Source organism: Meleagris gallopavo, chromosome 3 (genome assembly GCF_905368555.1).
Source record: "Meleagris gallopavo chromosome 3, MGAL_WU_HG_1.1, whole genome shotgun sequence".
NCBI lineage: Eukaryota > Metazoa > Chordata > Aves > Galliformes > Phasianidae > Meleagris > Meleagris gallopavo.
Window position 1 is genome coordinate 53626716 of NC_139406.1, and position 27908 is coordinate 53654623.

General features: G+C 39.6%; 1 protein-coding gene across 1 annotated transcript in view; it reads left to right on the forward strand.

Annotated features, from left to right (window-relative positions):
- LOC104910315 (chloride channel protein C-like) overlaps positions 1-27908 on the forward strand; it is an 82088-nt gene that overhangs the window by 39626 nt on the left and 14554 nt on the right. Inside the window, exons 13-14 of the mRNA XM_085221061.1 lie at positions 7317-7483; positions 23004-23183. Coding sequence (XP_085077187.1) covers positions 7317-7483; positions 23004-23183 — 347 coding nt within the window. The remainder of the gene's footprint in view (positions 1-7316; positions 7484-23003; positions 23184-27908) is intronic.

Genomic DNA, 27908 nt, shown 5'->3' on the forward strand with positions numbered 1-27908 from the left:
TGAGACAGATTACAAAGAAATCACAAGTAGATATCTTGCTAGGGGATCTTGGCAAAAGTGTCTGTAATCACCCATATATTTCCTATATGAGTGCATCCGTTGCCACAACCTGTCAAAACAGGTGTATTTATAGGCCTTGAGGGACTGAAACAAGAAATCAAACATTTCTGCTTTGCATAGCATCTTCTGTCCTAGTTCCCAAGGACTGAGACTCAGAGGACTTTGATACGTTTCCAGGGACTACTTAGCTGTTCTGGGTATTTCTAAGTTCTCTCTAGCAGTCTCCCACTGTTACGCGTGGTCTTGGAATTAGGGAAAGTTGTTCTCTCCATAAACAAGGAAGTCATCAACAAAATGCTGGTTGACTTCAGAAGAACTCATGCAGCTATTTAAATCCACATCAGAGGAAGATGAGACTTGATCTCACTGAACAGTAGGAATTAAGGTGGATTAAGAGACCACGCACAAATGTGATTAATGAGAACTATTTTGCTTAAAAGTACGCGCTCTGTGCTAAGATATTTTTTTTGTGCTCTGCCTTGGCAGTAATTAAGCTCTGGGGTGTTAGAGGCTGCCTTCTCATTTTAATGGTCTGGAGTAGTTAATAGAGTTACGAATGCGAGGAAGAATCCCGCTAATTGTGCAATCCTCCTGGCACTGGGGATTTGGCAGGAAATCCTTCCAGTGAACCTACCCTGGGTGTGTCACCCTTTGTAGAGCATGATGCACAGCTTTGTTTGCCTGAGGCTGCAAGAAATAATCATTTTCAGCAGTGTGAGGAACTTGAATACATAACTTCTTGGGGTTAGCAGGACTTTTAAAGAGATTTGTGCTTACTGTATTGCAGTATCCCACTTCTCCAAAAATTTCCAGCAGTGATGGTGGTGAGTGATAAGGTGATGCATTAAAGTGAACTGAGTTAATGGATGTAGTCCTAGGAATATAAAGAATTTCTTTAAAGATGAAGTGCACAGGAAAGGAAGATTCTTCACTTTTAAAAGGAGAGATTAATGGAGGGAGTATTCAGCTGGATCAATATCGAGGAAAGGTGCCTCTTTTGGCATAATCCCAGGTGAAAATAGTGAACAATAATGGCATTGCAGTTATTTGTGTTGTTAGGAATGTTATTAAGTGGGAAGTAACCTGACACACAGGTTACTAAGGGTGAGCAGATTATTATCCAGACCTTGAAGAAACTGAAATGCCACACTGCATTGTTTATGAAATGGCTTGGAGAGTACAAATAACTGGATTCCAAGGAGATGCTATTTCCACAAATCTCTATTCTGAAGAAAGCTACTTGAACATCTCTTCTGCTGCAGTGAACAGGGAATTGTTCTGCTCCCCTTCTTCATGTCAGTCCATGTTTACAACCTTGTTGGCACTTGCTCCTGAGGAAGAAACAAATGATTGCACTACAAACTCTCTACCCTTTGGGAATGTTCTGTTGACCATGGATGATTTTTTTCTTGGTGTGTTGAATCAATGGGAGAAGTTCGGGCTGCATCTGAGGGAAATGAAAAGTGTCTTCCTAGGGAAGTGTCTAATCTTCCACAAAATCTGATCATGTGTAGCCCTGGGAACTGTGCCTGGAGCTGTTGTTTTGTGCCAGCTACAACTTTAACTCCAGAACTACTGGGTTTGGTTGGCAGCATTGAGAATTTGTGTCTCTTTCCATTCTCCCACCTCTCTTTTTTTTTTTTTTTTTTTTTTTAAATCACTCTTAGACACATTGCCTTATACCTTTTCTTTCCCAAATATTTTCCAAATTCCAAGCCTTTCAGCTATGTGTGTGTAAGCTTGTGAAAAATGACAAAATATTTCTTCTGGAGTTAGTCTCTTCCCTAGCTGATGATCATTAGAAGGAGGTTTTGTCTTTCATTTGTTCAGTTCGCCAGGCAACTCTTCCATTTTAACATATTTTAAATTATTTTGAAGATGTGTTCTTTTTCTTTTTTAAAAATTTGATATGTCCTCTCTTCTGCATTTGTCACTGCAAGCTGCAAATAGTGAGAGAGCTCTTTTGCTAAGTGATTTTCTGATAAAGAAAATTGGGTTGCACCATGTTGCTGGCTAGCAATCTTTTCTTCTACATTATTGGAAATACCAATGGTTCGTGGAATATTCACTTTATCAGCAGCCGTGCCTCTAATGAGGTTGTTTGGGCCCTGTTTTCTGAGCTGAGGTAAAACATTTGAAGCATGTTAACCATCATTTGATTGAAAAGTGGGGAGCAGCATTTTTTAACAGTACGCTTTAAGTAAACTGCATCTTTTTGAATTTCCTGGGCAGCTGCCGTTCTCTCTTTGATGTCCTGTGCCTGGTGATGCTGTTAATGAAATGCATAATTATGTGTTATATAATAAAACTGAGCTAACATGAAGGTGGCTAACAGATTATAATGATGTGGAGGCTTGAGAAACTGGGGATTGTGGGGATTGTTGAAAAGTGCCTCCAAAGACAAAGAGGACATTTAAAGAGCTTTGAATAACTGTGCTAATAAATTAATTGTAGTCTGCATGGATGTGTGTGCAAATGACATATTTCAATATTTTGTATATAGAGAGAATATTGAAAAAAATAGGTGCAATTTACTGGGCTGCTGATGTATGAAGTGTCAGTGCTGACTGTTTCCAGCATCTATTAATGCTGCTGGCTCTGCAGAGATGGGTGCCCTAGGCTAAGAAATTTTTGGCACAGCCTGCTGCACCCGTAAGATCAAAAGGAAAAAAAAATAATCTGGCAATATGCACTGAGAGTAAATTGCATCCTAAAGACCAGCCCCTAAAACGCAGGTTTGGAACGAGTATCAGTAAATGAAACAGCACGTTTCATTGCTGAAGAGTTGAAGGCATTTAGTGGCTGCCCCAATTTTCCCCCTCCCTCTGCTTTTGTCACCTTTATTTTTTCTCTCCCTCTAGCTCTTTGTGCAAGTTGTTCCTTCCTTAGGTTCTTTAGGAAGCTGTGTCAGCAGCCAGGTATGTTAAAGGAGTGGCAGTACTGTCTTCCAGCCCTGGACCAGATGAGCTCCTAGCAGTGCTGCGCTGTGGCTGGGCTTGCTTGGCGGGAGCTCACCAGGACCTGTCTGCAGGCAGAATGGGCTTATGGGGAGCACCAGTGTGAATTTACAGCCTGCTGGCTACTTGGCACCAATTCACTAAGTGGATGCTTCTAGAACCTACTGAGAGTGCTTTTGTGTGAGCTAGGCTTGCTCCCTTTTGATGGCGAAGGATGTTTTTCTCTTCACGTGTGCCAAGAGTACCCAAATGAGCAGTTAGTGCAGGGTAGTTAATGTGCCGTAAATTCACTCCCGGCTCACCATGTGCTGACTTCCCCATGCAGAGGAGCCCCAAAGCTCTGCACTTTGTCTCTCATGGCAGGGAACAGATGGCCCTTCTCTGCACAGGGACTGCTCACACAGTGTTACAGAGTGCACATATGTGCATGCGTGTGTGCATGTAGGTTTGTGGGTGTCCGTGTGTTTGTATAAGATGACTTGAATCTATCACAGTTGTTGGATTAATCTGTACTTCCTAGATTTTCGTCAAGATATTCTAAGGAGAACTTTACTGCTTCATTGCCATCATCCTTGTCATTAGTGGGTTTAGCTTTTAGCTACTTTTGACAAGTATTGTTGGATTCCTCCTTCTCCTTCACCGCTGAGATGCATAATTTCTCATTGTGAGTGACTGCACTTTTGGAAGTGAATCTTTCTTTGTTGCAATTCCCTTCCCCAGCATTTCTGATTTGATCTCTGGCATCTATTTTCATATTTGATATGTTTCTATAGTTAATAAACATTATTCTATAGCTTGAAACCTCCAAAAGGTAGGACATAAGATTTTCTCTAGCTCTCTTGATGTGGAATCAGGTTGATCTTTAATAAAGCTTTTGCTCTAGGCTAGTGTCACAGATAACTTGATCTATAATTAGTGTACACAGCTTCATCTTATCTTAAGTTTCACTTTGGATTGCATTTTCATGCAAAATTTTCTTGACATTTCTAAAATAATTTTATCTATTCTTCATGCTGTGCTCCAAATATATATAATTTATATAATTTCTAAGTCATCTGCTTTAAGATTTTGCTCTGCCATTATCTATTCCCAAGAAAATTTAATACCACAAAAATTGTCTCTCCATTTTCAACCCAGAGTGAAAGTTCAGGACAACTGTAGTAGTTCTGTTTTGGCCAAAGTTTCAATTTACTTACATATAGAAGATATTGCTCAAAATGCTTTTAACATGTCTTTCTTTAATGACCTCAGCCACGCTGGGCTGCCAAAGATAAACAGCATTTTTGCTTGGCAAGCATTAACTCTTGGAGGAAGCAAAGCCTGATGCTGAACCTAGAGGCACTTGCTCTGAGTGTTTGCATTGCAAATGCTCAGTGCTGTAGAGAAGAGCCATCACCATGCAGGAGGGCTGCAGTGCTGGAGAAAATCAGCACCAGCCGCAGAGTTTCTCAATAGCAGATGTAAAATTCCTCTGAATATTTGAGAGAATAAAAGAAGAGAGCGCAGGCCAGGCCAGCTTGGCTGTTCCCTCTAGAGGATGGGAGGGTAGGAAGAAGGGATAAAATGGGATAAAGAGCAAGGATGGGAGCTTGGAAAGCCGGCTTTATGGTTCTTACTGTTCTGGAGATGGTCACAATTGCAGCTTCTGGGATGAGCAAACTGCTCCTCCCCATCTCACCTCCCCAAGGCTCTCGTGGCATCAGACATGCTCTGGTGCTCTGGACAAAGCAAGCAATAATGTCTGCTTGCTATATCCTATAATCAGCCTTCTTGGGTCTTTTCTTGGGCTGAACTTCATGGCAGCTTCTTCTTTTGTCCTTTCTGGCAGATGTCTCAGTTGCTGGATGCCTAGCTTCCTGTGGCTGAAAGAACGGAGGAACACATGGCTTCAGTTCTCTAGTCTGCATTGAATTCTTGTTCATACCCAGAGGGTTTCTACTGATTTTTGGAATGGTAGTAATACGTCCACACAACTTAATGAACATTATCTCACCATATTCTGAGGAATTTTTTTTCTGTATAGGTTAAAATAATCACTTGAGAGAGTTTTCAGAGTATAAGTTTTGAGAGTTTTTGAAGTTAGAGTTTTAGAGTTCTTTTATAGCTTTTTGGAGTGTTTTTAATATTAATTTTTAATGCTTGCTTTATTCTAGAAGAGTTCCCCATAGCAAGATTCTTTAAAAATAACCTAAAAAGGAATCCACAATAAAAGAGTCTCCATCTGTGTGAATGAATTGTGGCAGATACGATGAAGCAATTCTTAAAATCCTACAGTTGCTGTTTTCCTTTCAACTGACATGTTCCTGGTGTTTTAAAATAAAACAGCCAAATGCTAGGTTTAAAGAGACATTCAAAGAATGCTGTGGTGTTATTAAAAATCCTTAGCTATGTCCAAGCAGAAAGGACAGTTACATGACCCTGTCGTGCATGACTGAACGTGCCATATGAGCCCTTCATTGGCATATACTCTAAATCATCCCTGATGTTATCATTCTGAACCCAGAATGAAGACACAAGGGTGAAAATATAAAGCCTGGATAAATGTGCTACAGCTTATCAGGCAGAAATATGTTTACTGGCATTCTTTGAATGTGGATGCTTGGAGTACTTAACAATTTTTACCTAGTGAGGACTATTAAATGACAACGTACTGCAATTCACTTTGTCTGACTTGGAGAAAAGTTTAATATTAGGAGGAAAGTTTGCATATTTAATTCTGGGATAACTGCCAATGAATAATCTTCTAATTTTAAAATAGAATAGGGGAAATAATGGGAAGGAGATAGAAATTTTTAATAATAATACTAAAACCTTTAATAAAGTAGCATAAAGAGAATATTTCTGTGCAGTAATTTTGACCAAGAAAAATGTTTGACTTGGTTATGAATTCACAGAATCATGGAATGGCCTGGGTTGAAAAGGACTGCAATGATCACCTAGTTTCAAACCCCCTGCTATGTGCAGGGTCACCAGCCACCAGATCAGGCTGCCCAGAGCCGAGCCACATCCAGCCTGGCCTTGAATGCCTCCAAGGATGGGGCATCCACACCTCCTTGGGCAACTCCTTTCAGTGTGTCACCACCTTCTGAGTGAAAAACTTTCTCATAATATCTAACCTAAACCTCCCCTGTCTCAGTTTAAAACCATTCCCTCTTGTCCTATCACCATCCACCCATGTAAACAGCCATTCCTCCTCCTGTTTATAAGCTCCCTTCAGGTACTGGAAGGCAACAATGAAGTCTTCCTGGAGCCTTCTCTTCTCCAAGCTAAACAAGCTATAAACAGACTGAAGTCCATTCATGTTACTCTGTACTTTGTATGCAATGATTCATTCTGAATCCTTTGTTCAAAGGCAGTTGTATTGGTGTGCTTCATGAAGTCACTGCCACCACAGCTGTTCTGCAGGACTAGGAAACCTAGTCAACCTTTGCACTGCAGTGAGTTAACAATATGGTGTTGTGTCCAACAGTGGAAGTAAAACCAAATGGCTGAACGGGGGATAAGGTATTAAAACATGTTAAACATGTTGCCACCCATCTGACCGTACCCTAACTATGCAGGGAGAAAGTGCAAATATTCTTACGTAAGACATATAGGTATCTTAGATACTTTATCCCATAATCTGCGCATGCACTCTGTTTCCCTAAAATGGGTGTTGCAGTGCCATATTGATAGACTCACGATCACAGGGAAAAGAATGTCTGCACCAGCCTTGTACTGCCAGATGTTGCTGAACGTGGTAACTGTGCAGTGTTCCTGCTTCTTGATCTCCTGAGCTGGACTTCTGCTGAGAGCTCCTTGTTCTCTTTTCTGGCATTCTTCAAGATGTTGTTAGTACAAAGAGCTTGTTCTGTCAGGAAGCAGCAGTATGGGAAAATGATTTTATATCTCCTGAGCTCAGCAAGAAAGGAAAATACTTGGATTTATTTGCATTTTTTAATATTAGTCACACTGCCAAACTATTTAAAATGATCTAACTACTCCATCTCTACTTACCCTTCTCTGGTAACTGCAGAATTGTCACAAGCCACCTGAAATATGGGACTCAGATATGAATTTTAATGTCAGAACAGTGCTTCAAGATGATGGGAATGGGAGGGGGAGCTGTCACTGTATCAGCCAAGGCCTTTTGGTGGAAGTGCTGATAGATTTCCCATCCCTGGAAAGGAGGGAAAGTGCCCTTCCACTTCTATCTGCTGCAGGGTATCTGAATTGCTTCCTGCTCCCCTGTGAAAAAAGTAGGTAGTCCTCTGCAGTGTCGCCAGTTGTATGAAAAAAAATGTTTTTTTTTCTCCTTAGGTAGAGATCACAAACGATGTCCAGTCCTTGCTGCTGATAATGCTGGCTGTCATGATGGCCAAGATGGTTGGTGACATTTTTAACGTATCCCTGTACAGCTCCCTCCTGAGGCTGAAATGCATTCCTTACTTGGATGTGGAACCTTTTGTTCACCACAGGAAAGAACGGTGAGGTCTCTTTTGTTGCTGAGTTTTTTCTGTTGTGTTCTGCACTGAAACTGCATGGGTCCTACAAGTGGTGGAGCTTGGAGGGACAAAGCATCAAAAGGAGGTTCTGGTCCTGAAAAGGGACCCCATGGAGTGCTGTGCTGTGTGAATAGAACAGTAGAGAGTCCTTTTCTCCTAGAGTTTTCGATAGGATCTAAATTACCACTTTCACTAGAGTCCTTAGGGCACTAAATGCCCTATAATGCATGAACTGTCTAGTTAGATGCTATTTATTAGTGTGATTGGTCCAGTGGGGAATTTAGTTGAGGTGTACACAGACAGCTGTGACTGTTTCTTCTGAGCAGAAGCCGCAGGGTGGAGGAACTACCACAGTTTGTGGAGTCCTTTATGGTAAATTTTGCCTTATCTAACATCTGGATGACTGACTGGACAAGGCTTCCTGTGTATTTGGCACATTTTCAGGCAGAGAATTCTGCCATCTGAGGAGAGCAATTTAAGACAGGTCAGAGGAACTGTCTTCTGGAAGCACCTCCACTGACTGAGGACTGAAGGAATAGCCTGGAGAAACCCAAACATTCCTGTGTGTTTTCCAGTGTGTGAGCCAGTATCTGAAACTTCAGTCTATTAGTGAGCATTTACAGCCAGTAATTGAACCATTTATAATCAGTAATAGGAATCATTTTCTCTCCTAAAGGTAAATGCTGGGTCTACATTTGTCTGTAGGTAATGAGAACTATACTATTATAATCTATAAAAGAATGAAGAAAAGACAATTCTTTAAGATATCCTCTATGAATGAAATAAGTATCGTGGTGGAAAATAGAAGGAAAAATGATTTTATTTATTTATCACATAAAGAATTTTTGTTTTACTTAAGGAATATTTTGGTAGTATACATCCATGACCAAACCTACTTGTAGGGCACTTCAGCTGTCATTTTTCTCAGTATTAAACTCTACTGGAAAATCTCATGTATTCAAATGACTCTTTAGAAGAACAAAAATATTAGTGATTTGTTCTATCCACACTTTATAACTTTTTTCTAAATGTAGCCAAATCTGAATGTTTTTAGCAGGCACGTTGAATGCTGGGAACAATCCAACTGTATTTGACAGGAGGTGAAGAAAGCCAGCAATGTGATAGGAGGAAATAAAAACAATTTGTGATATAATAGATGACTTCTATATGTAACATGGCAGATAAAACAGAGGGGAAGAAGTCATAAAGTTTCTTGTGGTGCTTCGGTTGGATGACAGGTCCACGGAAAGAATTGTAGCTATTTTCCTGGTTCAGAATAAGGTCCTATTCACTTGAAGGACAAATCTATCTAGCTATCTACATATTCATCCATATAAAAACAATCAAATATCCTTTCCACTCCTTTCCCTTCTTCCTGAGGAACATTAAAGAAAATTTCTGGTCACAGAATACACTAATACTCTGAAGCAAAATACATAGTATTACAGCTTGGTAAAATTTTATAGAACCTTATAGACTGCCAAGTTTTGCTCTAAATCTTCTCAGTTTGAATAAGCTATGGCACTGGCCCATTGCTTGCTGTCTCCACTGCATTTCTTGAATGCTTTGTCACCTTATTATTTCCTCAAGGAGGTGAAGCTTCACCATTCAGTCACCTTAGACCTCCAAGATGTGGTTTAATTCTTTGATCTTTTTTATAGTTTGGCATCTCAAAATCCTCAACATTGACTTGAGGCAACTCTGGATTGATGATCCACCTCTTAAAGTTATGTGATAATTTAAACATTTAATGCCTCACATGTAGTCTTTGTAAGCATTCTAAAAGGAAACTCCTGTTACTTTACCTAGCCACAAAAACCAAAAACATTCACATGAGACAGAAACAACAACAACATCAAAACACAAAAAAACCTCTGCGTTCACGTTCCCACATCTCTGCTTCTTGTTCAGTTATGAGCATCTCTGAAACTTGAGTCAAAATTCTACAGAAAGTGCCAGGCTGGGACTTTCCTTTTCAAGCATTTTCCATGCAGACTAAGTTATGTCATTTGCTTTCTATCTTACTGGTCCTGCAGCTAACAAGATGCTGTGGGAGCCTGCCTATCTGCTTCTCTAGTCTTTTATCAAAGAGGGGCTGTTCCAACTATCTGATTCTTTGCTGTTTTTAAGTTCCACTCTGGGGGTGTTCAGCTGTCTGTGTGGGAGTATTCCACTCTGGGACTCTTCACGGGTCTGTACCCAGCTGTTATTTTGCACGAGCTGTTTCCTTATTCTTGATGGGGCAGCTTAGCTGAGCATTTGCAACAAACTTATCCCTGCTGTGGCACAGGTGCATATGGGGCGGGTTCAGCATCTTCTTTCTTCAATGATACTAATTATTGTCTGAGATCACAAAATATATAAATCGTGCACTTCTGGATTTCCCCAAACGTAACAAGGAGAAAGGTCAGCTGTGTAGCTACTGGCAGCATATATTTATCAACAGGTGATAAATTGTATTTCTGTATGAAGCGTGAATGGTTTGGATAACTATCAGCTTGCTTTAGAGCCACAGAAATGGGGATCCTTCTTCAAGTGAAACTGAAAAGCCTTTGGAAAAACAGTGACTAAGTGGAAGCAGGGAGGAAAAATGAGAAACTCTAGAGAACAAGACATATTTATATGTACTTAGCACTCATACTGTAAGAGAGAAATGCAGATCTTCTCATTCCTACTTCTTCAGAGGTGTTACGGATGAAAAGACTTTCTGTTTTAGATAATTAGTTGATTCCTCTTCCAGTGGACAACACCCCCAGGCAGAAGATTTGTTGGACACTGAAATGAAAAGGGAAAGTAGCCTTTAAATGATCGAGGCAAGTAAAAGCCAGACCCACAAAATAATTTAACTCCTAACTCCTGTGGAAATAAGTGGGAACGTTAAGAAGCTAAATTACATAATTGCTTGCTTTGAAGACATCTCCGTGTTGCATATGAAGCCAGTGGAATTGAGACCCAAGTCCTCCGTGGTTTTCCACTACCTAACTCCTCTACAGGCACTGGAATCTCTCGATATCTTTCTTCCTGCAGAGCAGAAAGCCTTGACATTTGTTTTCTTAATGCTCATTTATATCTGGATTTCATTGACCATCCTGCAAGTCGTATCCTGTGCCCTGACTGATAAAGCCCCAAAGACAGCTGTATTTAGTACACGGCTGCTACGGTGCACCATGATTTCCAGCTTACGTCTTACACCACCGTAAACACCCCTCTTATAAAATCTGGTTCACTGGAATGCTCCGAGCTGCTGGCTGCCAGGGAATGTTCTTTAATGAGGGTAAGGAGTACTTGAACACATCTACATCTTGGCAACTCTTCTTGCTTTTTATAAGCTACTATACACTTCAGAGAGAAAATATCTTAGAGGCTACTTTTTAATGGGACAAGTTTACTTAAGAGCTGAGTGGAGCTGGTGCCAGTAGTTCTGTTTTGTTCTAGCTTAATATTAGCCTTGTCAAAGTTCTTATAGCGTCTCCTGGGTGTTTCTATATTGCATACCATATAAAGCTGATTTTGGGTGCCAAGAATTTTGGCTGGAATATATATTATAGTGGTCTCATTATATATTTTTTTAAAGTGTATCAGAGGTGGCCCTGTATTAGAGATCCACGGAGCAAGGGTGATTTTTTTCCTTTATCCCTTCTGGTTTTCTCTTCTCCCACACCGCAGACATTGGATCCAGAGTCTGAGACAACCCAAGTTGGAGGGTTTTTTGGAATCCAATGTCCTGGTTTGGCCTGTTACAGAAATCAGTATAATTAGCAAATTTTTTAGATGAGGCTTTGGATTTTGAAAATCACCAGACCTTGGGGGTGTGCTTTTGGTTTGAGCCTAGACTAGTAACTGGTATACTAAAATTTCCTCACTCATCTTGCTGACACAAGTGTTCATTCAGAGACTTTTCACTAGGTTGCATGTGGTGCACCCCACCTCACCTCCTTGAAAAGCCAGCGTGTCCCACAGCCACTTGGCGCTTTCATCCTGAAAGGGATCATTAAAGGTGGACTTGGCAAAGTTTTCTCATCAGAAGGCATCCAGTCTCCCTTTTGTAGAGTGTTTGTGGTAGGAGCTGGATCTTGTTCTGGCTGCACAAAGGAAAAAGGGAGCTGTTGTAATAAGGCCATGCTTTGTCTGTGGAGAAGTCTGGCTGCTGGAGAAACGATAGAGGATAGAGGGAAGATGTTGAGATGTGGATGAAATTTATTAAAATTATATGTGGACTTTAAGTTGCTTCTCTGTCAGGCATAAGCAAACATGGCAAAGGACCATTTTTCATCCTTTTTTTTTTTTTTTTTTTTTTGCCTATTCTTTTCTTATGAACTTTGAGTTTAGCATGATTCCATTATCTGGAAAGCAGCTGTACAAAACCATGAAATCCTGTGGCAGGGCCACAGCCTTGGCAAGATGTAACTTGGTGTGCTTTATAAAGAGTAGCTGCACTACCTTGCCTTGTTTTTAGCATGGGCTTGGTGGTGCTCATGTGAGATGGCTGAAAGGACTTACAGTGCCCTCCTGCCCTGCACCAGATTTCTGTGGGAATATCCAGCCTTTCTACCTTCGCAGTCTTGGTATTCTGGAAAGAAGCTGGTATTTCCTTGCTTCCTTGTGCACTGGTCTTCAGACTGTGTTTGGCTCCAAATTAGCCAGAACTGTTCCTAAAAAAAGGTGCACATGGATTTGGTGTGCATGAACCTATATGAACAAGGTTGTCTTAATGTGAATGAGAGGTGAACTATCAGCTGGGCAGAGTTGCAGGTTAACTTACATTACATTAACTTACATTACAGATACTTACATTACTGATGTACTTCTTGCTCTCTGACAGGTGGTGATGAATGATGTTCTTTAGCTTGTAGTTTTCAGGAGATCTGATTATCCTTTACAGGATTTTGGGGAAAAGCACTTAATGACAGTGAATGATCTACAAAAATGATGTAAAGAGCCTCTTCAGTTTCAAGCTACAAAGACAAGAGACACTATTTTCTCAGATTTTTTTAATATTAAATTTCATCCCAAATTTAAAATCTAACATGAAGTGATCTCAGTGTCCAGATCTGCATAATGTCTCTTAGGAAAACGTCACATGCAAACAGGATAATCGTATCAATATAAATATTCAGATGAGGCAGAAAGGAAGGCTGTATGGTCAGAAGCAGGAGACCAAGTGGAACTTGCAGTTCTGTTGTCAGATCTGACCCTTTCATTGTATTGCTTTAGTCAAAACAATTTTTTTTCCCCAATTTTCTAAGTTAGAGAGAATGCTTACATACCTCATGTGGCTTTCAGAATCTGTTGTGTTAGTAAAGTATTGTCAGTTCTTAAATGAAAAGCCTTGTGAACTCTAGAAGATGATTTTCAACCTCCTCTAATTTTGACTGTTTAATTAATCTGCTATCTAAAGGTACCATATGAATCAAAGTGACTTTATTTACACTGGTAAAACTATACAAAGATGCCCAAGATTTTGATTGCCTTACTGTTTATTTTTAGAGTGGAATCTGAACAAACAAAACAAATCACTCTTCCCATATTACAATAAATACCAGCAGATACAACTCTTCTTCCAAACTAAAATAAACCTTTCCGACCCTTAGCCATTCCCTTTCCCAAAATGTCCAGATGAGAGCTGTAGCTAATGCTGTGCCATCAATGGCACATGGAGCAGATGAGGAATAAGCATGGAGCTGGCTGAGAGCAAGGCTTGTCATGGCCTGGCCAGCAGCACCCTCCTTTGACACAAAGGGCTGTGGGCTGGCTAATAGCTCCCTGCTGACCTCCTGTACTTTGAAGTGTGTTGGTAGTCACTGCAGTCCTCAGAACCCAGTATACACAATACAAGCATGAATACAGGAAAATAATGACAAGGATGGTAAAGATGAGCCAACAAATTGTCTGACTGAAATCCTTGGAGGAACTTGTAAATAATTTAGTGTTTACACAGGGTCTGTGTATTTGCATGATTATCTTTTCACAAGCCCAAAACGTTTTACACTGGGATGTTTTCAGGCTCTGAGAAACTATATTTTTTGATATGTCTAAAATGTGCAGGCTCAGCTTCTCCTGCCTTTTTTTTTAATGAACAATTTATGCTGGATTTCGACCTTTCCTGCAGTATTCAGTATGTAAATGGTATGTTCTATTCAGATTGCATACTGATCACAATCACTGTGTGCTAGGAAGAAAATGTTTTGAATTTGCAAGTGAATATTGTACTCTGTTGTGAGATTTTTAAGGGAAACAAACTTATAAGTTGTTTGAAAGACTGATATTGGTGCAGTCGGGCAAAGTGCTGGGAGAAGATAAAGAAGCACAAAGAGACAGATCACAAGTGGTGAATCTTTAAGCAATTGTTATTGTCCTCTGGTTTCTGATTCAAGGTACTTCTTTCACCTATCAAGAGCAGGGTCAAAAGTGAGTGAGACCACCATGGGGTTGGCAAGCCTGCTGCAAGCATTGGGTGTGCTGTCTCAATGGGCAGGAGCTTAATAAGGAGGTTATGGTTCTTGCTGTAAGGCCCACTGGGAGGCAGGCCTCATATGTCAAAGCACAATTAGCAAATGTGACACAGGTCCCTTTGGATTGTGAAGAAGTCTTTCCACAGATGTCTCAGTTGGCACTGCAGACTGCTTGATGTTGAGGGAGGGATGACAAATCCACATGGACTTTTGATGTGTTTTCCATTTCTGGGGAGTCCTGTGAAACCAAAAGAAGTTACTACTGCACACTTTCCACTGGAGGAAGTGCACTGAAGCGGCATCTGGAACTAATAACCTGTGTTTCAGAGCTAGCTGTCTGGCAGTGAGTGAGCCACTCCTGCTCCTATAGGTTTGTATGCAAAAAATTCATGTAGCGACTTTCAGCTGTGGGAAACAACATGGCTTCTGCTGACATGGCTAGAAGGAGGCTCCCCAGTGACTCACCTGGGAGGACAAGCTGCTGCTGACTGTATAGATACCACCACAGCTTTCAGATGTGGTTACACACAGGTGGAGAATGCACACGTACACACATCATCCCCAGCCACTGGATGGGCATTCCACTAATTGCTTGAGTCTGTGCTGGTGTCTGGCCACTGTTGGCAGATGCTGACAGTTTCCACTTAAAGTCAGCCAACCTTACTGAAAATCCAGCTGTGCTGGCAGAGCAGCCAATCTCATGAAGATGTCACTGAACATTTGAATTCATTCAAGAAGTGATGGTTCTGACTCAAAGCTCACAGAAGACTCTGGGGAATCCTTGCTGGTTATTGGAATATAGATGTTCATCTATACAGGAGTTATATTTTGGTGTTCTTGAGTTACATATAAACACATTACCTTTATTATAGTGCTGGAGACTGCTTCTGAGTTCACTTTAAGCTGAAATGAATTCTCTTCGCTGTTCATGTCTATGCCACCTTTTCTGTTCTTGTGAGTGTTGCTATATCCTCATAAAAACGTGTTAGGAACTTCTCATAGTGGTTGTCATGACAGAAAGACCTATGTATTTACAACAAGGAAAAAGCACAAAATAGAATCATGGAAGCTTTAAGGTTGGAAAAGACCTCTAAGATCATCTAGTCCAACTGCCCATGTACCGCCAGAATTTCCCACTAAACCATGTCATTAATTATCACATCCCCACATTTCTGGAAGCCTCCAGAGATGGTGACTCTACCACCTCCCCGGGCAGCTTGTTCCAGTGTCCAACCGCTCTTTTGGAGCAGGTTTTCCTAACATGCAACCTGAACATTCCCTGCTGCAACTTGAGGCCATTTCCTTCCATATGCCCTGCTCTGACTGCTTCTTTTATCAGAGATCCTATGGAGTGCTTCTCCCATTAGCTATATCACGAAACAGACACTAGTTTGTGTCTTGAAAAGTGTCTCTGATCACTGAGCTTCTCTGCTTCTTTAGTTAATCCTGGAAGAAAGCTGACTGTGATGCTCACCACCTTCCTGGCTGTTCTAGGGTTGACACAAAGGGTGTCATACACATCTAGTGTACCTAGATCCTCTGCAAGGCCTCTCATCTTTCCAATAGCACCTCCCAGTTTAGTATTGTCAACAGACTTGCTAAGGATGCATTTGACTCCTGCATTCAGATCATTGATAAAATGTTAAACATGAACTGACTCAAGGACTGAATTCTGGAGAAAGCCGCTAATGACTAGCAGTGTTTTATTTTGGTTCCTGATATGCTTATGGTATAAGAAATGGGCTAGTATTTTAAAAATGGGAATGCTGCAGTTTGAGGGTTTGAATGCATTTCCCAATGCAAGTACAAATGGAAGGAGGAGTGCCTTTGCTCAGAATCCTGGTTATAAGCATCACAAGCTTATATTAACTGGACTTAGAATACGTTATAATCTGTATCTCCAGATACCAATGTTATTTTTTAATAACTTCTTTTATCCATTAGAAAGTGACTGATTCTCAGAGGTACTGAGCAATCAGAAATCTATTTTTTCATATATTTTTCCATCTGTATTGCTTTAGTTTACTCATTCTGTAGTCTGTTAGACCTAAATCTCTGTACATAATTTTGACAAAAGATCATCTGATAATCTATCTGGCTATTAAAACATGCACTGCTGTCACTGTCCATTCCCAAACATTTTTAAGCCAACATTTCTAACATACTAGTCAGTTTTCTTGGAACAGGCAGAGTGGAAAGGCTAAGGTGGCTGGTACAGTACATGAGGGTGGAGGCCCTGAATGAAGCTTTTGTGTAAATGGTCTCACAGGAGCTTTCCTCTCTTCTTTCCAGTTTTATTAGTTTTTTTGGCATACGTCTGCAAGAAACTCATCATGTCATTGCATTTGAAGTGCAAGAGCCAACTTTGTATTTTGCGATTTTCCCTTGGATGTTGCTTTGTAGTGATCTATCCAGAGATCATCAATTTTCGTGTTTTTTCAGTTATAGGCAAGATCATGAGACATTTATTTTAGCATACAGTTTAATTGTTTTTCTCACTTTATTCCTATGGAAGTTTGTTCAAAACATTAACTTGAATTTAAATTGCTTATATTTGTGTCATTTTGAGAAATAACTTTCTTTGCCTCTGATTGGATATAATGCCAGGGCAGATAGAGTCCACACAATCTTAAGATTTCCTTCTTACAAAAAAAGATTCTTACAGGCTAAGATAATAACTTGGAAAATGCAAAGATAACTGAGTCATTCCCATTCTGAACACGCTAGTAATAAGTAGTATGTCCACCAGCATTAACATGTAAGACATCAAGACAGCTGATCCCTGTTTAGGTTTTTCTCTCTGTGTTCATCTATACACGTCTGTATGTGCACAAGGACTATGGATACAAGGGATAATGTGTAAATGTGGATGCTCGTGGGTCATGTACTTTGTATACAGGTATTGAATTTATTAATCATTCAGTTATTAGGAAAAGTTTGGCTTTTTTCTCTAGTAGGTGTTTACCTACTAGAAGAGAAAATACTGCATAGCTAGATGTAGAGGCATCTTATAGGTCACTTTGAAGAGGGGAAGGCTCTTAGGTGTGTTGCTGTGCCTGATGTTTTCTGCTGATGAAGTTTATGCAGTATCCCAGAGTTGCTCTTTGCTGTACAGCATAGATGCTTGGAATGCAGTGCCATGATCCTGAGGAGGACTGAGGAGAGAATTCCAAGGATACAGGGAATATGAATTCTGGAAAAAATGTACACTTGTAAACAAGTGTAGGTTGTTTGCTTCTCCCACTTGGTGAAGAACCTGCTGCAGCGATCAGGATGGCTACACACAAGAGAAGGAGGGGGGGCTGTGATAACAGTATTTTTGAGAAACACTTATATATGATGACCAGTGGTGACCTGTAGTTCACAATGCAACCATTCACAGATATATAGTCTCTTTCGAGCCATCTACACATTTCCTGTATGAGGCCTGCTTTACTGATACCACTGCCAAATGTCCTTGGTTCCCTCAGAGCCTGGTTACTGTAGCATGCACCCATCTTTGATATCTTGAGGTGAAGGTTCAGATCCCCCATGGATGAGGTGATTTTGGATCTCCCACGTTTCTGGCAAAGGTAGTCTTCTATAGGAAGAAAGATAACAGGTCATGCCCATTGGATATTGCCCTTCAGCCGTGGTGCAGTGCCCCATGTCAGACATGGCTCTTTACTAAATTAGGCAGCTAGTTACAATCTCAATTTGTTTTTGGACCTGCACTGTGAAAGCTGAGCCAAGAGCTATGTCTTTTGTGTTTTTAGCTACAACTCAGAACATGGTGTGCTTGGGGCATTCATTTTTAAGTTGCTCTTTGAGTAGCTCCAGCAAGTGACCGCACTTACACACAGATTTATCTGCTTATCCCAAGGTCTGATACACAACAGAATGCATTTTTTTAAAACGAAGTGCTCTTCTATAAACAACTCTATCTATGAGTAGGAGCTGCTATTTTTCTAACATGGTGGCATTTTATACTGACAGTGCTGGTGGGAAAAACTTCATAAGGGAAAAACACAGAAACAAGGTCTTAGCCAAAAACCTACAAACATCCCATGATACCTCCTCCCTTTCTTTTACAAAACACAAAATCTTTATCTGTTTCTTTTCTTTCTTTCTTTCTTTCTTTTTTGTCCTGCAATTTTTCAAGTAGTAGAGACATTTTCCCAGCAGATTATGAGAAATCCATTTGTCTTTAGCATACGGTAGTTGCTAAACATATATAACTTTCAAATCCTCTCTGGGAAATAAGTGACAGAGACGTTCAGTTAACCCAAACAACACATTTCACAGTAAGTGCTATGCTATCAAAAGGCCATTGGACTGAATAGCTGAATGTCCCCTCATTTAAGGATATGGAGGGAGCCAGGACCCAGGAGATGCTGGGAAGCTTGTCATCTTACAGTCAGTATAAATATTTGTAGATACACTGAACAGAGACTGAACTCTGCCAAACTTCTGGCTCCTGGTTTAACAGAAGAATTCCTCCTTCCGTTTAGTGTTCAACTAAAATAAGACAGCTAGGAGTTGTAGGCCTTGCCTGCTGTGCAAAGTTCCACTGAAAACTGATTTTAAATAGATCTAATTAAATGAAAATTAGCATGAATGCACTTGCATCATTTTACACTATACTTTAATTCATTTAATTTCATTCTACAGCAGTTTAAATATATCTATCTTGGGGATTAGCACTGAATGGAGCAAATCAATTAAAAAATTCTGATATTCTTTTCCAGTGTAATTAGGTTTTATAGAGCTTTTTTGTTTCCATCTACTGATCTCAGTGACTATTCTGGAGCATACTGAGAGAATAATTTTTTCATAAAATTCACTAATTCACTTGCATATCTGATCAATTCAGTCATCTGCATATGATAAGCATTGTGTGTGTATATATACAATTCTACTGTATAGCTAGATTAATGCTGACATACAAATTTAAGGTAAGATTGTGTTTTATTTTGTTTTTTTTAAACCAAATGGCTTATTGAAAAGAACATTGGTGGGTCTGTTACTCGTATGTCTTTTTATTACTTAAAACAAAATAAAACCCCCCAAAATAAAATAAATTAAATGTAAGCAACTTTCTGCTATATTTTGAGTTTACTTATAATAGGGTTTTTTTTAAGATGTTAGAGAAAAAGAAAGCTAACACTAATAATCTCTATTCACAATTTAGCAGCAGGTCTTCATAACCATGGGATGTGTTTTGTACTAAAATGAAAATCATGAAAAAAATCTGCTTATTTTTTTGCTGAGTGAAGTGCATTTTAAAAAAAGAAAGCCATAGTCACAGAAAATGCATGATAGCAGAAACTGGAACTAAATCATTCTAATACTTGGTAATGCATTTATAACAAAGGTATGTCACTGTAATGATCTCCAGTCTGATAATGTTCCTTTTAGCTAACCAGCTTGTTTACTCAATTGTTCAGGATTCTCACTCTGCCTAACTGATCTCAGAAAGCACCGCAAACATTAAGCAAACCCCAAAACAAGATCCTGAGAACTATTTATACAAATTACTGTGGCTAATCAGGGCAATAAAACAATGGTTTACTAGAAGCCCAAATAAAATCTTGGGCTGCTCTGAGCACGATGGCCTGTGGCAAGTCAGTGGGTAAACACTCTCAGTGCAGAAATGAGAGACGGTTAAAAAAGATGAGAGCAAGTACACAAATAAATCCAAGCGAGCAACACTGCCTGTGTTCTCATGCACCTTGGTCCCTAAAGTATTTTTGAGTTAGGATTATGCTTCTTTCCCTCCCACCACCTTTTAAGTCCTTTTAATCACTTGAAACTTGCATAAAATACAGAGTAAACTCTTTATGAGGAAAGGTTCCCTTGTATTGCGTGTTGTCTAAGGAAACCTCCATGTTATGATTAGATCTGTTATGGTTAGACCCTTAACAATTTATTTCAGTGGGAAAACTTCCACTGGATTTAATAGCAACAGGGCCTAAACTACATTTCCATGAATCACTTTAGGACAGTTTACCACTCAGGGATATTGGCTTCTTACCAAATGACCATCCTATTTATGTCGTAAAGCAGATTTTCTTTGTTTCATGTTATATCCCCAGTCATGGATGTGCTCTTAAAAGGAACCTGAAACTCGGATATCATAGCCTCAGTGAAATAGCCTTAATACTATAACATATTACACTATTGTAATGAATTACATTTTGGGAGAAAAAGTTCTCACGTGTCCTATAAAAGGAAAATTTACACTAGATCTATTTTAGTAGAGTGACTGTAGCATTGTGTCTCTCCTTGAGGTAAGTCTAAACATGTGAGAAAGATCTACATGATAAAATCCAAATGTAAGTACCTCTTGCTACTCCACATATAAAGGAATTTTCAAAGTGATAAATGAAATCTCCCTGCTTGAAATTACATTCTGAAACCAAGGTCTTTGTTACATATACAGAGGTATGCAACAGTGGTGGCATTCACCAGCTAAGCAAAGTGTCCTTGGGAAGCATTTGGGCATACTTATAGGTTTTGCAATATGACCTATCTACGGGGAGCACTACTGCCCAAAGGGCTGTGAGCATGGTCTGAGCAGTTAGCATGGCTGTTGGTGGGGCTATGCGCCTGTAGGTGCCTGAAATAGTTTTCAGCCTTCTCCTCACTGTTAGTGTTCTCCTTCTGGCTCTTCTGCCAGCTTACTGTACTGGCTTTGGATCCCAGCTGTTGTTGTAAAGGCTGTTCCTGGCAGAAGTGTGTTGACTACTCATTTAACATCAGTTTGAACCCTAGCTGCACAGAAGGAGGAACCTCAGAGTCTATAGTAGGTTGAATGGTGAATGGAGACTCCCATGGTGGGGAAGGCTGGAGATCTGTGACTCCTGGCATGAGAAGAATGACTACTTAGCCACGTTCAGATCTGCCAATGAAGAACAGGTTCAGTTTTCTGAAGTAGATGAACAGGGACTTCTGATTAGTGACAGCAGCCAGTAGTAAGACACCCAGAACCTTTTCTTCAAAGATGCTTTAGCCATCTTCCATAAGATAACTATTTTGCTTGCTTTCCTCTCAGAGCAAGATTATTCTTTACAGTAATAAATGGAAGAGTAATTGAAAGAAATATCACTGCCAATGAGCACTAAATCAGTACCAATCCTTAGTGGTACTCTGAAAAACCTGCCCTATGATAATGGTGTAGATAATACAGACACTTCATAATACCAGAACAAGCCACATGACAAAAATGTGTAAAAAGTTATGCCTTACTTTTGTACCAGTGGCTGATTTGAGAAAACCTATGGATGTTTCATAGGCTTCTGCAGTAATTTGGAACATTTGCTTTCCATGCAATAGAGCAAAAATGTAAAGTTGTGAAATTGGAAAATTTTCTTACATTCTAGAAAGTGTTGTAATGTAGCAGTATTCACATTGTTCTTATTTAGAAATCATTCAGGATTTGCACATCACATAATTCAGTAAACAGTTATAATTAATCATTTTTTTACACTGTATCCACTGTGCTAGGTACAGTATTTTTAATAGCAATACAGTGTATGTCATTTATAGACAGAGCTTACGACAAGCAAATACAGATTTGTATTTGGCCTCTAGAGATGGAAAAGAGGAAGAGGACAAACAGTAGTTACTCATTTATGAAAACATAATTTTCCAACAAACAGCCACAACTGCAAACTTCTGACAATAGCTCATCTTGAGCAGCATCTTTGGTTCCCACTTAGTTCCATTACTTGTACCGCATCAACTGGTAGTACTCTGAAATCAAGAATTAAAAACAAAAATCATTTGGATTTTTCAGTGTTGTTTTGACTGACTCGTACTAAATACTGATAAAACACTACTCATTTTATCTCAGAAAGAAAATGTTGTTCAAAGAGATCATTTTTCCATGAGATGGTATTCTGGATCTTTGACTGTAATAAAATGGCGTTCCAAACCTTCACTGCCTGTAGTCTGTTTCATGTAAAAGCACAGGTTTGACATGATTCAATCCACACAAGACTGTTCTTTTTCAGATTCACTTAAATCCATCTCAGTTTAGAAGAAGAAACTTATTTAACAGCTGTGTGTGTTGATGCCATGTATGAATTGTACTGTCTTCTCAGGTCAGTTGCTCTTAGGCAGGTGGTCACATCAGAGTAACTGCCTTGAAAAAAAATCACCCTGTGTCTCTCAGGGGGAAGGACAATAATTAACAACATATGGAAATAGTTGCTCTTACCACAGGGATGAAAGGTACATTGGTAAAACAGGATGTGGGCAAATTTATGCTCCAGTTGTCTCTGTCTGGCAGCCTGTGTCTGAACAGGAGATTCTGGCTTATGATGTGTCAAGATAATCAGAATAATTAATGTATTTTTGAAATACAGAAAGTATGAAACAAGTTTAAAACTAGAGAAGTTCACTGACTTCAGTTGTCAGAATCTGGCTTACTGTAATTCTGCAGAAATTATGGCTGAATTTTGCAGAAAGTGTGTTAGTTTTTCATCTAATCCTAGTATCAGAAGCAGGGGTATACAAGTTTTTCAATTAATGTATGTGCACATTTCCTGAAACTTTGCCTAGAACCTGAAAAATGTTACAAAATATTGGGAAAAAATGAATACAACATGTAAGAAAATTTTGAAGGGGTTGTTTTCCTAAATGCTACTGATGCAACAACAAATATTACAATAATGTATGAAAGGCTGAATTTCTCCAAAATGCTGAATATTAAACTATTTGAAATCAATCAGAATTCCAGAGGATTTCAGTTCAGATTAAATATATATATATACATATTTAATGAGAGAAGCCATGCAAATCCATAAGTAACTCTTACAATTCTAAGATGACCATGTTGTGCATATGGTTGAATTTATCATATCTCTCACACAAAGAAAGGCAATGCTTGATAAGGGATTTTATTGAGGAATTATATTTTTTAACTTGCAAATAAAGCAAATTCACTTCCATCTTGAAGTAATTTACTAACAGTTTATAAACTCATCAAATGCTAACATGGTACAGCATGTTTCATTTCCTGTTTACTTACTAAATGATCCCTTGTCTGTCTGCTTTGTGCCTTTCAGGCTGAACCTAGAATTGTTCTCTGCCAGGGATGTCATGGAGCCTCACGTGAGAGTCCTTCACCTGAAGGAAAACATTGCCTCCTTGGCTTGGCTTCTTGCAAGCACAAGCCATGGTGGATTCCCTGTAGTTGGCAGGCCCAAGTCAGATCACACACAGGTGTTTCAAGGAACCATTAAGAGGTAAGAATGCTATCAAATTGATGTTATGTGATGTTTATGGCTATTTTTCATTTCTTTTTCCTTAAACATCTGCTTGTGAAGACCATATGGGATGAATATGAAACTTGTTCCTACTTTCTTTAACATGAACAGCAGGTGTCTTTTTTAAGAAAGGATTTTGGAAAGCTTGAGATGCACGGCTATCTATTTCATGAAGGATTTATTGAAAAGTATCAATAAAATGATCTTATACGAATTGTAGAAAAAGGGAAAATTGTACTTCAGAACATTAAAGTTTCAAAGAAACAGTAATTCTAAGGGATTTGAATCTGGTGACTCATGAAGTGTCCTATGTCAATTCAAAGTTGCCTGTTCTTCTGTTGACTTTTTTTTTTTCCATTTTTTTTTATTGTATGCTTTTAAAGGAAATAGATTAACGTAAATCATATCACAGACAAGATAAGCAACAAAGTCACTAAAAATTTCATGCTGCGTAAACAAGAATGAGACTAAAGGAATTCTTCTCACACTGGGGACTCTCAAAAGGCATATAAAATATCTTGATAAATGAAGTATTGCTGATACTGTACATTATATGCAAGAATGATTCTATTCTTTCACAAAGGAATCTTAAGACTGTTCTTTGAGCGGTGGGTCAGGAGTGGGAGAGGCAGTGACTTAATTCCCACCTTGAGTATCCTAGAGGAAAGGAGAGGATGCATGTACAACTGCTTCCACATAGGAGTTCACATAACAAAGCCCTATGAATGATACTTCCAACAACCTTAATATGAACATGTGGTGTCTTCTGTGCTAAATATTCATTGTATTCTAACATGTTCCCTTGTAGAGAATTTTTTTCCACACTTAATTGAGCAGAAGTTGGTAACTACCTAGATAAATGTATTTTCTTCCATTGATCTGGATGGGGAAAAATGTTATCCACGTATCATGAGTGGAAATTTGATTAGGACTTGCCTCCTTGCCTGTTTTATAGAAACTTTTCAAGAATGAACTATTCACAACTGGACCACATGGCTCATACGTTACTCCATGGTCAGCAGAAATTTTGGAGCACAAGGATAGAAAGTGGGTGAATGTTTAACAAAGCCAGGGAACTTTGCATGAATCTCTCAGAGAAATATTGGCTTGTAAAGAGAAAGTTGTACAGTGCACATTGCTTGGGTTGTAGTGGCCTGAAGAAGTAACATCAATAATTGCAGTATTGTATACTTGTATGTGGTATATACTCTTGTTCCTTCATGGTGATGCTGTCATAAATGCTAACAAGAAATGTGCTAAGGTGCTAAAACTTAAATTTTGGAGTGATAGTCTGCAGTGTGCAGCAATCTGAAAATATTGTATGCCATCTATTAGCACACTTGTTTAGTTCTCAGCTGGACTCAACAATAAAATACACTAATAACAGACCAAGCCAAAGTCTCTTTTAAATTGGACTGATAATCTTATAATAATTTCCTCATTAATTCAGCAAATTACCTGGTAGTGAGAGTCTCAGGCAACTGGGGGGTACGCTGAGTTTACACAAATGCTGTTGTGCTTTGTAATGCAGAGCAAAGTTGTTGTAAGCAAACGAAAAAGAAGGGTCAGAAGGATGATCATGAGCACATGCCAAAAGGAGGCACTTTTAGAGGCAATCTGATGCTACCTGACAAGTCTGGTAAGCTTGTGGTTTGCTTCATCCCCAGAACTACATTCTAACAGAATGTATTCAGAGAGAGGGGGTGATCAAAATAGTTTTTCCCCTGGCACTCTCAGCATGAATGAGCTGTTGTTAGACTGTTTTGAGTAGAATCAAGATAGTATTTTAAATAGTTGATAAAGTAGCAGCAAATGTGAGGTTTTTTTTTTGTCCAGTCCAATGTTTATTACCCACACCAGTGAAACCCATGGTGAATGGCTGTCTGAGAGCAAGTACTGCAATCTGGCACGCTCTGTCAGCACCCTTCTCACCCACCATGTGTCCAGCTGCCTGAGAACTGCTGTGATGAGGTCTGGGTGCCCTGTTCCCAGCAGGGAACATGGGTAGCTTTGCTGTTCTGCCACGGTTCCTCACCAACTCCAGGAAAGGAATGCTCTGCAGCCAGCCTCTGAAACAAGCCTCCAAAAATGTGATTTGTCATGGAATTACTGTATTCATAACCATAAGTAGCTAGGATTTGGTTTTCCATCTTACTCATAAAATTACAGCTCTTGTGGCACGTAACTGCTAAGATCAACATGAGAAATGCTGTGAACTCCTTAAAGGAGAATGGTATTCATTCTCTTACTGCATGGGATCCACTGCAATCCTATATGGAGGTGACAAAGCCACAGACAGAAAAAGTATAATTTGTTTTTCCATCTTCTACATCAACAATGTTCAAGTGGAGAAAATGTAGTTTGCTTGGCATGTTTTAAAAATTGCAGATGGGGGAAGATCCAATGGTATTTGCCATTATGTTTTTCTTGGGAGTTTCCATGGACATTATTATTGATTCTTAAATGTTTTTTTTTTTTTTTTTTTTTTTTCTTCTTCTGGCACAAAAACATTGGTATTACTTTTAAAAAAAGTAGGGGCAAGAGCTAAAGAAGGAAAAGAAGTGACCTACCTACTAAGGCTGCAGGAAGGCAACAACAGCTTATATTTTTTTCATATTGTTTCACACTTCTGTGTATTTCTGTACCATTTCTTGTCATAAAATACACATGGATTAAACACTGAAAATTTTACTGAATGCAAAGTTCATTTAGGTGCCTACACCTTGAAACTGCACTGATGCGATTTATTGTACAGGGACAGAGTGTTGTTATGTTATTGTAATGCATATGAATGATTTTGACTCTTTTTTCAAAGGCTCAGTGTCAGTTCTTACAACAGCAAGGACTGAGGCCAAGGTCTGTTGGCTGGGACTTGCGTGAGCCTACAACTGCACCTCAGTGCTGGATTGAGCAAACACCCAGATATTCTAATTTTATTTGAAAAAATAAACAAACAAATCTTCAAGCCCCACATAACGGGGCCAGACTTTTCTCCTAGACTTTGTGATCTGGATGGTTATCCACTGGGGATTAAGATGAGATCACCAAACACATTTTACATGGATAACCTAAATCTGAAGCTGTTATATTCCTCAACCGAGTAAGCAGTAGAAAAATCAAAACAACTACTAACAAAAACTCCTTGGCTTTAAAATTGTTAAAGAGGAAGCAAACTGTATCTGAGAAGCAAGTTTCCAAAACAATGATCTCCTCAGAGTAACTCTTTTGACACTATGCCATACTCAGTGCTCTGTGCATGCCTGGGAAACCCTCCCAGAATTTGGTTTGAGGAACACGTGGCTGGTGAGCTAGATGCTTGGCCTACTCTGTGTAACGCAGCCTACTGTGTGCAATGTGGGGAAATGCCCCCCCACCTTCACTTCTCCCACAGCAATGATGGTTCTTCAAAATGAAACGGGCAATTCCTTCTCTCTGCTGCTGAAATGCATCCCCAGTCTACTCCCAGCAATTGCAGAAAGGGAGCTGGGCTGCTAAGAAAGTGCTAGCCTGGAGTCTATTGAGCACCGTATCATGGCTTATGTTGCATGTTCTCCTGGCTATGGTGGCAATTGCACTCTCAGTGGAATTCATTCTTTGGAGAGACCTGAGGATAGGAGCACTGCCTGACTGCCCTGAACATTTCTGCCTGGGACACTGTGCGAGGCTGTCAATACATACTGAGGAATTACCTAGGAGGTCCCCTGTCTTGTTTGTCTTGGCTGCACATCCTCCTGCAGCACAATATTTCTGCCTAACTTCTGGGAGAACTTAGTTTTATAGGGGAAAAAAAGAACTTCTACATGTATAATCAATGGATATACAGATGGTGTGTGTATATACATATATATCCAGGAGCTTGGCTAATATAATTTACATTGGAGTAATGAGAGAAAGTCACTCACCCTGTCCTGGGCTCACAAGGTGAACTCCGATGGAGCAGATCTCCAGAAAGATCCTTCCCCATTGGCAGTCAGCTCTTAAATGGGTCTAGGAGAGGTGGAGCCAGGCTCCACCCCTTCCAGCAGCACAGGTGATTTGCCTTCACCTGTGCTCCCATGGCTGACTCATTGCTCGCCTCAGGTGATCAATCAGAGGTTCAGGCTGTGATTCAGCAGCCCCATACATACATATGTTACAACGTAGTGACGTAGAGCCATTGTGGGGCAATGAAATGATTCTGTTATGTGGTGAACAGATTAGACACATCATCACTTGTTTTTTGTTGCTCCATTTTCCTTTGCCAGAGGTTACTTTATAATGTAAACTACCATAAAAACTGAAGACATGGAGGATTTGTGGAGGAAAGCTATAGGTAATTCACTGATTTTCTCAGGCTGTGGACATGACTGGGAAATAACATGGGGGTTGATGGTACCTTGTAGTCATTGGTGACATTTTTGCCACCATGCTACACAACCTCCATGTATGATTGCCTCTCTCACATGCTCTTGAGTCACTCCTGTCCTTTACGACTTCTTACATCAAAATGGATGATAATTTGCTGCCTAGATGTTTGTTTCTAAGGAACCCTTCTCTTAATATATTTAGTTTCCCCCAGAAAATGATAAATGCCCCGTTGTTCTCAGAGACCGTTTCAGTATCAAGTGGTTTAATTGGCTTTAATTCACTTTTTTCCAAGGAAAAGGAAGAATTGAGATTTTCTGTGCTGCAGTTTAATCCTCCCAGCATTCACTGAAGAAAAAC